Source organism: Borostomias antarcticus, assembly GCF_949987555.1.
Source record: "Borostomias antarcticus genome assembly, chromosome: 1".
Classification (NCBI taxonomy): domain Eukaryota; kingdom Metazoa; phylum Chordata; class Actinopteri; order Stomiiformes; family Stomiidae; genus Borostomias; species Borostomias antarcticus.
The window spans coordinates 2,654,629-2,667,767 of record NC_140234.1 but is presented as its reverse complement, the minus strand read 5'-3'; the positions used below and the strand labels follow the sequence as shown (position 1 = coordinate 2,667,767).

The 13,139-nt window shown below is 46.5% G+C and overlaps 1 protein-coding gene across 1 annotated transcript; it reads left to right on the top strand.

Moving 5' to 3' along the window:
* Positions 1 to 1,113: 1,113 nt before the first annotated feature.
* On the top strand, positions 1,114 to 8,005 carry ftr86 (finTRIM family, member 86; the record flags this gene model as incomplete). The annotated part of the gene is made up of 7 exons (XM_084446165.1): positions 1,114 to 1,644; positions 2,781 to 2,876; positions 3,504 to 3,737; positions 4,438 to 4,600; positions 6,465 to 6,530; positions 7,223 to 7,425; positions 7,670 to 8,005. 7 exons carry the CDS (start codon positions 1,114 to 1,116, stop codon positions 8,003 to 8,005), a joined length of 1,629 nt encoding a protein of 542 aa, XP_084302291.1.
* Positions 8,006 to 13,139: the final 5,134 nt, after the last annotated feature.

Here is a 13,139-nt window from a genome sequence, read left to right as displayed (position 1 = left end):
GCAGTAGCCTGCCCCAACTCAATATGGCGCTGGATGCTTCACACTTGCCCTGGCAGTAGCCTGCCCCAACTCAATATGGCGCTGGATGCTTCATACTTGCCCTGGCAGTAGCCTGCCCCAACTCAATATGGCGCTGGATGCTTCATACTTGCCCTGGCAGTAGCCTGCCCCAACTCAATATGGCGCTGGATGCTTCATACTTGCCCTGGCAGTAGCCTGCCCCAACTCAATATGGCGCTGGATGCTTCATACTTGCCCTGGCAGTAGCCTGCCCCAACTCAATATGGCGCTGGATGCTTCACACTTGCCCTGACAAGGTGATGACGATCCTGCCGGCTGGCAGTAGCCTGCCCCAACTCAATATGGCGCTGGATGCTTCATACTTGCCCTGACAAGGTGATGACGATTCCAACCCCCAGGGCCATGGCTGGAGAGGTTGGCCTTTGACTTTCAGTGGTGACTGGTGACATTATTCAAACTTAAATAATAATGACAAATATATAACTATGTGGAGTTTTTATAATATGAGCTATAATAATAATAATAATAATCAATTCAACACATTACTCAGGAATGTGTGTATTGAATGAATGAATCAATCAATCAATCAATCAATCAATTAACTATGCATTCATCTTTTCTACTATACCTGTTTCCATGGGGGTTCAATGGTGAAACCCTGGCCATTGTTACGTTAAGTTGAATGTTCAATTGTCCCTGTTTACAACTGAAACAGTCCTGTGTTAAGCAATAGCCAACTGTGCTCATCATAGAATGGATGAAAACCAGTCTGTCAGCCTTCCTGACATTCCTGCTCATCGGCGTCATCTGTGTGTGTTCCCTGGTCATCAGTGCTGATGGGGTGCACCTGCGCTTGTTGTCCCTCTGTGACCATGTGACATTACTGTCAAAAGTATCTGGAAACTCCTCCCCTGTCATACCTGTTCTTCCAGCCCTACCCCAATCCCAGCCCAGCCCATTTTGGGTGTTAATCAACAGGTGGCAACAGTTTAAGTTCATTCTTCCTTCGGCTTGTCCTCTAGCACCAACATAGATTTCTGTCGATCAAACCTCCAGGACCATCCGGCATCTTGTCTCGTCTGCCCCGACACCATGGCCTCAGCCTGGCCCGAGGAAACCTTCGCGTGTTCCGTTTGCCTGGACACCCTCAACGACCCCGCCACGCTTCCCTGTGGACACACCTACTGCCTGTCCTGCATACAAGGGCACTGGGACCGGGGGGACACCCGGGGCAAGTACAGCTGCCCCCAGTGTAGGCAGGCCTTCAGCCCGCGCCCCTCCCTCGCCAGGAGCACCGTGCTGGTGGAGGCTATGGAGAAACTCCGGGCCCAGCGGGAGAACCAGGAGGGCCCCTACCTGACGCTTTCCTCCGCCCCGCCGTCCTCGCCCGTCTACCTGGACGTGTGCCCGGACACGGGCGCCGGCTCGGGCACGCGGCCCGCACGCCATGGGAGCGTGTACCCTCAGCTGCCGACGGCCGACCCCAGGACCTGCCCACACCACCAGCGGCCCATGGACCTCTACTGCCATGACGACAAGGAGTGTGTGTGCAGTGAGTGCTGTCGCCGTGGACACCATGGACACAGGGTGGTGAGGCCAAACGAGGCCAGGATGGAGAGACAGGTATGGTACGCTACGAAGGGGCTAAGCATCACTTTGTCGTTTTGAATATTCTCATTTTCATTTCCACTTCCTGCAAGTAAGGATAGTAACAAAGTGGCCATATGTGTAGCACTTGTAACACAACTACAGTTGAATCATCTGTGAGGAAGTTCTGTAATGGAGCACTGTCCTGTGCTAACCTATCACACGCTGGTCTGTGTGTACAGTAAACAGTCCTTTACTGTAATGGCATGCTGCTACTTAACTGTATGACGCCATCCGTTGAGCGTGTTTGTCAAACAGCTTGATGATCATGCACTTGTGTGTGTCCGTACTGTGAGAGACGCTAGCTCAGGTTAGATGGGCGGGGCATATCTATGGGTGGGTGGGCGCCTGATCGCAAAAGTCGTTACTGATTGGTGTCGCAGGGATTCCTGCAAAACCAATGAATTGCCAGGATTTGAGCACCAGACTTTTGCATGAAGTGTCCCAGACCCATAGAGAGATCTAGCTTACATTGTGTGTCAGCGACAGAACTCATGGGTCTGGCATTGAGACTACTTACCTGTATGACACTAGCTTCCCAATCTGCTAAACGTGTGTGTCAAGCAGCTGGATGATCATGCATTTGTGTTATGTTATGTTATTTTTATTTATAATGCGCCCCCCAACCAACTGTTACATCAGCCCGGGGCGCAGCCCGGGTACAAAGAGAGACAAACAAAAACAAAGGACTGCAGAGACACAAAATGAAACTACATTTAAGACACAAGACAAGGACATGAATTATTGATCGTCTGTGACAAAGAGGTGAGTTTTAAGCTGTGCTCTAAAAGAGTCCAGGGTGGTGGCGGACTTGATGTTCAGAGGAAGCTTGTTCCATAGCCCAGGTGCCATCACTGAGAATGCACGGTCTCCCTTTGTGTTTTGACCGTGGGACCTTCACGGTCATCTGGTTGTCAGATCTGAGCCGGCGACCAGGCCTGAAGCTGGTAGGTTGGTCCAGGAGATCTTTGATGCAAGCTGGGGCGAGACCAGTGAGGGCTTTGAAGACATACGTGAGGATCTTGAATTTCACTCTGCGCTTCACTGGGAGCCAGTGTGTGTTCGTACTGTATTGTCCAGAGTGAGTTGTACCTCTAATTGTGTGTGTGAAGAGGGAGCTGGCTGAGATGCAGGCGGAGACCCAGAGGAGGATCGTGGAGACGGAGGAGGAGCTGCAGGATCTCCCACAGGCAGGCCGGGAGAACTCTGTAAGGAGAACTCTCTCAAACCTCAAATCGTCTCTAATATACCTTAGATGGAGGCTACTCATTTCTAATGACCAGAACGGGTGTCCTTTTGTGATTTATTCACGAACATGCGGCATTTACATCAGCGTGATAAACAGCGGACATAAGACAGTGGACTTCACGTCCTTTTTAAACGGAACGCACACTAGCAAAAAAAACATTAGCTAAACGTAAGCTACTTCCGAGCCCCTTCCTGTTCTGTTGACCTTCAAAACAAAAGCCTTTTAAAAGCAAATAAGTCCAAGTCAACATGGAATTAATTACCATTACCAGGTTCCTCATGATGTCACATATTTAACTGTAAATACTGTATATAACACTTTTAACCAAATACCTTTTAACTAAATATGAATTGCCCTTATGTATTTATCATTATCTATGTATGTTAATAAAACAATTCACAACAGTCTCAAACCCGGTAACAAGTGTGTGTTTAGAATCAGGCGTGTGTGGTGGTGGTGGTGATGGTGGGGGCCTTGTTCATTATCTGTCTTCCTTTCTGTCTCTCATCATACCTTTTTCTCTCGCTCTTTCTTGCTCTCCCTCCCTCTGGCCTCTTCCCTCCCTCCCTCTTCCTCTCCTCCCCAGGCCTCGGCCCAGGCCCTGAAGAAGAACATGGCGGACCTGTTTGCTGAGCTGGGGCAGGATGTGGAGCAGGTGGGCACCCAGGTGGGCGACCTGCTCGGTGCCCACGAGGCGTCCCTAGTCAGCCAGGTAGAGGTGCAGATCCACAGGCTGCAGCAGCGGGCGGCGCAGCTCCGCTGGAGGAGGGAGGAGCTGGGAAGACTGGCGGGCATGCGGGACGACATCTGCTTCCTCAAGGTACGGGAGGCCCAGGATTGGACGACATGCCAATATAATTCAATAATACTTGGTGATGGAGACTTTTCTTTTTGCAGCTGCTTTTTATTAAATCAAATAATTATTCATTCATACACTGCACTGTAACTTTTTTTTCCTGTATTTTATTTTTCCTGCATTTTGTTTTAAATAATGTTCTTTTTATGCATTTCGTTTTATATGACCTTTTATATTATGTGTTTCTTGCACTTTGTTTTGATGCTTTTAATGTCTCATGTAATGCACTGTACATGGGGGCGGCTGTAGCTCAGTTGGTAGAGAGGGTCGTTCAATGATCGAAGGGTCAGCGGTTCGAATCCCAGCTCCGTCTGTCCACATGTCGAAGTGTCCTTGAGCAAGACACCTAACCCCAAACTGCTCCCAATGAGCAGGTTAGCACCTTGCATGGCAGCTGCCGCCATTGGTGTGTGAATGTGTGTGTGAATGGGTGAATGAGAGGCCATTGTAAAGCGCTTTGAGTGCCGCTAAGGTGGAAAAGCGCTATATAAGTGCAGTCCATTTACCATTTACCATTTATCTAATCAATTTGAATTGCCTTGTTGCTGACGTGCTATACTGTACAAATAAACTTGCCTTGCTTTGGTGATTCTGATTGTCTCCCTTCCTCCTTCTCCATCTCAATTTCTTCCTCCTCTTTTCCATTCCTCCTCCTCCTCTACAGAATTTCCTGACCATGGAGCCCCTGGGCCCGGGTGGGAGCAGCGAGGGGTCCGGCCTGGGGGGGGAGGAGGCCGTGGTGGAGGGGGTCAGGAGGGCCGTGGTGGAGCTGAGGAACAGCCTGCAGGACCTGTGTAAGGCCAGCCTGGCGAAGATCTTCAGAGCAGGTCAGCGCCATGAGACATCGCCCTGGGATAGAGACCCTGGGCTATAGAAAAACATGTCATAGGCTTTGTCTTCCAACAGGTGGCGCCATTCACATGTGCCATGACTTATGAACAACAATATGACACTAGATACTGTAGGATAATAGTCTTACTGGATCAGACTTTTTCTTTCGGACCACTCACACTCTGAATTGATATGTGGAAATAATTCCGCCATGTTGAACAAGAATATTTTTATTTGATAAAGGCAGGAAGTGAAGTGAGGATGGATATATTTTAGAGGGAGTTACCTGGTCGTCTCTGGCAGTGTCTCTGGCATCACTGACAAAAGGTCAGTGTATGGTTGACCCTGAAAAAGCTTTCTCTTCCCCGTGGTAAAGATTCTACGTTTGTGAAGTTGTTACATGGTATACTGTAACTACTTTAGGGAGAAGTATTTAAAAGAGTAAGCAGAGTATACATACTTAACATACTATGTAACATATATATATATATATATATATATATATATATATAGGCCATGCCATATACTGTGTATATGTATGTATATATGTGTATGTATATGTGTGTGTGTTTATATATATATATATATATATATATATATATATACATACTTTTTAAATTTATTATAGGCTATATACTGTGTGTGTATACATATATTTATTATAGGCTATATACTGTGTATGTATATGTGTGTATATATATTCATACACACACACACACACACACACACACACACACGTACAGTATATGTATGAGGTTTACAGCCTTTAATAACAATGAGGCTATTTATTATAGGCTATATACTGTGTATGTATATGTGTATGTATGTGTGTATATATATATATATATTCATACACACACACATGTGTACAGTATATGTATGAGGTTTACAGCCTTTTATAACAATGAGGCTGCAGCTAGTGGAACAATGGAGCTGTATCAGGCTTTCCTATAAACAACCAACCGCTAAGCATTATGGGAATAGCAGCTATTGTGACCTTTCTCTCCAGTGAACGATGCGTCTATGGGGTTGACCAGTGGTCAGGCAGCTACAGGAAGTGGAGCTACTGTGGACAACAGTAATGCTTCCGTGCAAAACGGAGGTAAGAATATTCACGGATGTAGCTTCCAGACAAAATGTCAGCAAGATCGGTAATAACTTCAATGTTTTGTTAATCTTTTTTGTTAATCTTTTTTGTTTTCTTTTATCTTATCCTGGAGTACCATCAAGCCCTCAGCTAACCGCAGGTGTGTTGCATTAAGATTCTGCACAAGAAAGTGAATCTCTTATCTAAAATTCTATACTAATGAAAAATACATTTCCGTACGATGTCCCTTTTTGTTTTGTTTGTGTAGTTTATGAAATGACAACCGGACCTCCACCGCCAATCCCTCCTAGACCTCAAGGCCAGCACATAATCAATCAATCAATCAAAACTTTATTTGTATAGCGCATTTTATACCCAGAGGCGACACAATGCGCTTTACAGAGAACAAGGGAGGTGGGCATACGACCCACTCTCTACATATTCCAGAGGGAAGCAAAAAAACAGTAATCACAGATCAGTAGAGGCGGTACACTCTCCTGGGTTAGACACTTTAGCTGAACCACACACATTTGTCATCCAAGTGAGGAAGTGGCAGTTAATAACTCTGTAATAACTTCTCAGGCACTTCTGAAGCAAAGCCAGCATCATCATCCACCCCTCCGCCTCCTCCTCCTCCTCGACTTCAAGGTAAATAGTTCACCGTGTTGATCTACAGTACAGCAACAAAGGGCTGGAAGTTAGGAGACGTTTGAAAGTAATGTAGTTTGTGCAATAATATGATGATCCAGACGGTGTTCTGTCTCGCTCTCCAGCGCCCCCTGTCACCACGTTAGGCCTGGCCAACCCAGAGCCCAAGAGCAGAGAGGACCTGCTTAAATGTGAGTGAACCTTCCCTCTCAATCCCTTCTCTCAGGCTCCATGTTTCACCACTTTTCATTTGTTGTTCAGCATTTTGGGAATTATGTTCTGTTAGATTTTCAGAACTATATTGGATAGTGCATGTGAGGGAGGCTAGATATGTAGGTTACAGTAAGAGTTTTACAACAGCATGAGGAAGGGGCTTGGGTGTTCAGTCCTTTGCCTATAGGGGGCAGTATGTGTCCTCTCACCCCTTGGAGTATTCTCTCTCTCTCTCTCTGTGGCTGCGTTCCGAATCGCATACTTCTACTTCTTACTACCAGTACCTACTACAGCTGCCCTTAGAAAGTACGTACTTTGCAAGCAGTAGGCATCCAATTGGGACATACTACCTTGTCATAACATTGCGCCTTGGAATTTGCCCACATCCGTCGCTGTCCATAACGGGACATTCGTCTACAGCTGTCATGACTCGCACATGGGACGCACATTTCCGCTGCGCACAGGATTGTGGGTCAGAATAGTCAGAAAAGCCTGCTGGCTTGCATACTGCAAAATATGACCGGATGTAGTAGGACATCCTGGTATTTTTGCCATACTGCATGTGGCATACTATGTATTGGGACATACTTCATCCTGTTTTGGCATACTATATAGTAGGGTAGTATGTGATTCGGAACACAGCCTCTCTCTCTCTCTCTCCCTCCTACAGTCCGTTTCGAGCCGACCCTTGACCCCAACACGGCCTACCGTCACTTGCGCCTGACAGACGGGGAGAGGAAGGCCACGATGCGGGCGGAGAACCTGAACCCGCCGGACCACCCTGACCGCTTCCTGTTCTGGAGGCAGGTCCTGGGCAGAGAGCCCCTGGCTGGAAGCCCCTACTACTGGGAGACAGAGTGGACTGGACAGAAGGTGGGATACACTGCTCTATCTCTATCTCTCTCTCTCTCTCTCTCTCTCTCTCTCTCTCTCTCTGTCTCGTATCTTATTAGCATTTTATTGATCTTGAGGGGAAAACTACATTTCTATTTAGATCTGTTCTCAGTGGAGAATTGGATTTCTACTTTCGGGCATGGGTGTGACTGAAGACGTTTGCACATGTTTTTGGCTGTAAGTAGGCTTAGTAACATCTCTTGTTCACCCTGCCCCTTTCCAGATCACAGTGGGCGTGGCCTACAGGGAGATGGACAGGAAGAGCTCTGACGACAGCAGCCGCCTGGGTCACAACACCCAGTCGTGGGGTCTCTACTGGTCCGGCACCGGTTTCTCCCTCTGGCACGCTGGCGCCGAAACGCTGCTGGGTTTCCCCAAAGCCCGGAGGTTGGGGGTCTACCTGGACCAGCATGCAGGGGTCCTGGCTTTCTACAGCGTCTCCAACAGCCAGACCCAGCTCATCCATTCCCTGCAGACCACGTTCACCGCGCCGCTCTATCCGGGGTTCAGATTCTGGTCCGGGGTCGGCGCCACTGTGACCCTCTGCCGACTGGACTGATGCCGAGGAGACATTCTACTTCCGTAACAGAACTCGATTCATTCGGGAAGCCGGAAGACGATGACCTTAGCGTTGACATCTCTCCTTGCGGGTGCCTTGATGTAGTGATTCGCTTCATTGTGCCCTTATCTCTCATCAACTGCTGGCATAGATTCATCTGCCCTCGGAAAATGTAAATGTGTTTGGAATAAAAGAATGCGAACAAGCCAAGTTTTGAGATCTTTTAGATATGCCGTTCTTTCATTATTACAGCATCAACACCAGCTTTCGTTACTGACATCAATAAGAACTTAGGTTGAGGTCATCATTTTAGTCACAGGTTCTGTAGATTTCTATGAGATGGCCGATAAAAGACTGAATTTGTCCTCTTGCTTACTGCAAACTACTGCACATCGATTATTATCGCATGGCTTTTCTTTGCTGTAACATGAGGAACTACAGGTGATTGGCAGGAAACTTGACTCCGGTGAACCTTGTTGACCTGGCATCCTGTCTATTCTCCTCCGCGTATCAGCTGGGTCTCCGATTAATCCCCACTGGGTTCACACACGGAGACAATCACACAAACACTGGACTTTACGTCGGCGTCCTCTCTCTGGACAAAGATACGATTTCATTCGACCCACAAACCCACAATGGTCAGCCATGGGAGGCAACCATTGGATGAGAGTATTACGGTACATGCATGGGTGCTTACAAGACTTTTAAATCAGGGTTGTAGGTTCAAGCCCCATGTTGGACTCATTTATTGTACATGTACAATACATATGGCAAGTGAGCAAGACTTTAATTTCAGTCAGTTTAATGAAATAATGTGAAATAATACATAAATACTATACATCAGCAGGCGTGTAAAAAATTACAGTCATTGTCTGTTCATCATTTTATACCCACATAGTTTTTTTTCTGCGATCCACTATCTATTCCCAGAAACTCCAGAAAAAGTTGAACCCTCTTGAATAGATAACCAGCTCTTCTATAGAGACGGCAGGTGTCTGTCCTACATGTCTCTCATCCCTGGGTACAGTAGGTCCCGGTCTTATAACACAGCAGGGGCCACTATGGGGCGACTGTAGCTCAGTTGGTAGAGCGGGTCGTTCAATGATCGAAGGGTCAGTGGTTCGAATCCCAGCTCCGACTGTCCACATGTCGAAGTGTCCTTGAGCAAGACACCTAACCCCAAATTGCTCCCAATGAGCAGGTTAGCGCCTTGCATGGCAGCTACCGCCATTGGTGTGTGAATGTGTGTGTGAATGGGTGAATGAGAGCCATTGTAAAGCGCTTTGAGTGCCGCTAAGGTGGAAAAGCGCTATATACTGTAAGTGCCGTCCAAGAAGACAAGAAAGAAGCAGGGAATGAGTAGACAGGTACAGTATAGGTACAGGATGAGAACCTTGCTGGATGTTGTCTGCTGCTCAGCGGCAATGGATCACAAGACATGTCTCTCTCTTTCTCTCAAATTAAAATAGGTTTTATTGGTATGGCATACTATGTAGTGTGTACAGTAAATATTGCCAAAGCAGGTTAATAAAAACACAATTTAACGCATACAGCACAGATTCACTCTAGATAGCATACACTGTCTTTTCTCGTAATATAAATTAAAATTTAGGAAAACATGTTTCCGAGATTTTCATTGTTCTTGCAACAAAGGAGGAGGTGAAGCTTCAGTTTCCATATCTCTTAAATTTAGAACCGGCAGTAGATAGGTCAGCCTCCTCCCTGTCATGTTGTGAAGAGGAACCCAACCCCTCTGTCTCATCTCCCCTTTCTTTCTTCATTGTCTGACTCAACGTGTCCAACGTCAATGTGGACCATTAGAGTCCATACAATCTGCTTGAATTGACATTATCTGTATATACAGAGCAGCACACTCTGATACATGCTGTTGAAATGGTATACTTTTCAGTTATGGTCTACAAAGGAAGTACTTGAGTCGTATACAGTAACAGGTAATTGGTATAATTGCCATATTGTAATGTAACAGAAAAAGAAAAAAAAAGCATCTATCTGTATCTGGGGTAAACTGGGTATCTGGGTATCTAGGTTTCTGGGTATTTAGGCATCTGGGTATCTGGGGTATCTGGTCCTGTTTGCATTTTCCTCGGACACCGTCGGCCTGACAGCTTTCATATTTGGCAAGGGTATCCACACGGGGCCTCGGAGTGACGGGGCAACCGGTCGCACAGAGATAGTGGAGTATAGCGGTCGGGAGGGGGTGTAGGGTTTGACCGTGGCCTGGAGGTAGGAGGGAGCTTTTCCTTTCATTGCCCTGTAGGTTAGCGCCAGAGTTTTAAACTGGATGCGAGCTGCTACAGGGAGCCAGTGTAGGGAACGGAGAAGGGAAGTTGTGTGGGAGAACTTGGGGTGGTTGAACACCAGGCGAGCAGCAGCTTTCTGGACTAGTTCCAGGGGTTTAATGGCTGACGCCGGGGCCCCAGCGAGGAGGGAGTTATGGTAATCCAGGCGAGAGATGACCAGGGCCTGGATGAGCACCTTCGCAGTTTCGTCAGTGAGGAAAGGGCGAATCCTCCTGATGTTGTAGAGCAGGAATCTGCAAGAGCGTGTAACGGATGTGATATGTGCGGAGAACGACAGTTGGTCATCCAGGGTCACACCCAGATTCCTCACAGTCCGAGTGGGCATCACCACTGTCCGGTCCCGGTGTGGGCAGGCCTTCCCCGAGGGGAACAGCAGCTCAGTCTTGTCCAGGTTGAGCTTGAAGTGGAACAGTGTCTGTAGCCATCCACTCCAAGATGTCAGCACCTTGTGCGTCAGAAGGGGGAAATGACAGGATCAGTTGGGTGTCATCGGCATAGCAGTGCTAGGAGAAGTCATGCAAGTGAATGACAGAACCCAGAGATGAAGTGTAGAGGGAAAAAAGCAGCCAGTTTTAGCGTAAACATGTCTAAAAAATGAATGGAGGTGAATTATGCGTCCATGTTTTGGCGGCTTGTGAACCGCACCTGCTATTCGGATCTGCTCCAAAATTTAATGGTTTATAAGTTGGACCATGCTATACCCTTCCACTGAGTTTCAGTCAGGTAGTTTTTATGTAATTCTACTCACAAACAAACAAACAAGAAAACAAACAAACAAACAAACAAACACACACTACCGAAAACATTACCTCTCGCCCTGCGCTGTCGCTGGGACGGAGGTAATGAATAAAAACTACTATGAAAAAGCTTCAATGGAAATTTGTTTTGAGAACAGACTTAAAAGATGAGTCTCTTAGGCAGGGAGCTCAACAACTGAGTGTCCATACAGCAAAAGCCTGGTCTCCATTGGTGATAACCCACTGAGCAAAGACACGTCTAAAAGACGTCTTTTAGATGTCTTTTTTGTCTTTTTCGGACGTCCAAAGACATCCAATTAGGAGCCAGAATGAATGTGTTTTTTAGATGTTCAAATATTGAACCCGTTTTGCACGTCCACAGACGTCTTAGAGGGGTCCAAGCCAGACGTGTGAATATTGAGGGGTCCAGCAGACGTACAAATGGGGTTCTGGACCGACGGACGTTATTAAGACATGATCTGAACGTCTCCCTGACGTCGCGTGTTTGCTGGAGAGACTTGTTTTGAGAATAAGCATGAGTTATTGGAACAGTTCTGAAACGTAACTTGGAACCAGCCCTTGCAGAGCTTTAAAAGTTATCAGTAATATCTTAAAATCCACTCTAAAAATGACAGGCAACCAGTGAAGAGAGGCAAGGATGGAAGTAATGTGGTCTCGTCTCCTAGAATTAGTTAAAAGCCTGGCAGCAGAAATTTTTACCAGCGGGAGACGGGAAGTTAGTGAGCTCATGTGATTTCTTTCTTTCTTTCTTTCTTTCTTTCTTTCTTTCTTTCTTTCTTTCTTTCTTTCTTTCTTTCTTTCTTTCTTTCTCTTTCTTTCTTTCTTTCTTTCTTTCTTCTTAAAAAAACAAACAAACTAAAAAATATGATTTTTACAGTTTTCTCCCAATTTGGTAGCCAATTACACCTGACCTAACTGTCCAATTGCCCCATTCTTATTGATTCATCGAACAAACCCAATTGTGAGAGAAAGACATCTACTTGGCTCTCTCGAGCTCATGCCAATGTTAGATGGGGTCACTATGATGCAACAAATCTTCAAGCCAAGATAAACTAACCACCATCATGTTGCAGCTGCCCAATGTGCCACTGCCTCTGGGATCCGGCCGTACTTGGATGCGGCGAGACCAGGTCATAAACCCCGTCCCCATTGGGCAACTGTGTCAATACACACGCATTAGACCACGCAGACCCCCGGAAGGTGGCTTTCTGACTGAGTTTAGGGATGAATAGGGTCAAAACTTCCATCCAGGTTATGGGCAGCAGACCTGACATTGGTGGACAGGCTGATTAGAAGAAGATTGAAGATTAGACTGCATGGAGCTGATAGCATTTGGGGAGCCAAATAGAAGAATCTCAGACCAAAGTTCTGAGGCATCTACTTTATGTTGGTGAGGCATGAAATGACACAGACCAAAATTACCTGTCTCATCAGGCTTACGTGGGAAATAGAGCTGCGTGTCATTTGCATAGCACTGGAAGTGGATATCGTGTTTATAAATCATGTCACCCAAAGGAAGCATGTAAATTGAAAACGACAAGGGACCCAAAATGGAACCCTGAGGAACACCACAAAGAGGGGAGCTACAGTAAAGAGGAAGAGGCTTTACCTATAGCAACGGAATAACTTCAATTAATAAGACATGATTGAAACCAATCAACATCACACACACACACACACACACACATACATACTACACAGTAGCAGTCAGTGATGGGAATGAGTTCAGTGTATTCTATCAGCATTAATAAACCCAGTTACCAGGAGAATAGAACACAAACACCTACTGTATCAGCCCTCTGATCATATATATGTCCCTAGCTGTGTACCTGACACTACTTTCGTCATACACACAAACACCCATACATTCACCAGGCTGCCATTACCTCACACACCACACACACACACACACACACACACAAACAATCACTATGCAGGTGGAGTCTTCCAGGCCTCCCCAGACACAAGGAATGTGTGTGTGAGTGGGGGTGCAGGTGGAGCGGGAACTCATGCTCGGTCCATCAGACAATAGCTGTCCCACATATCCAGAGAACA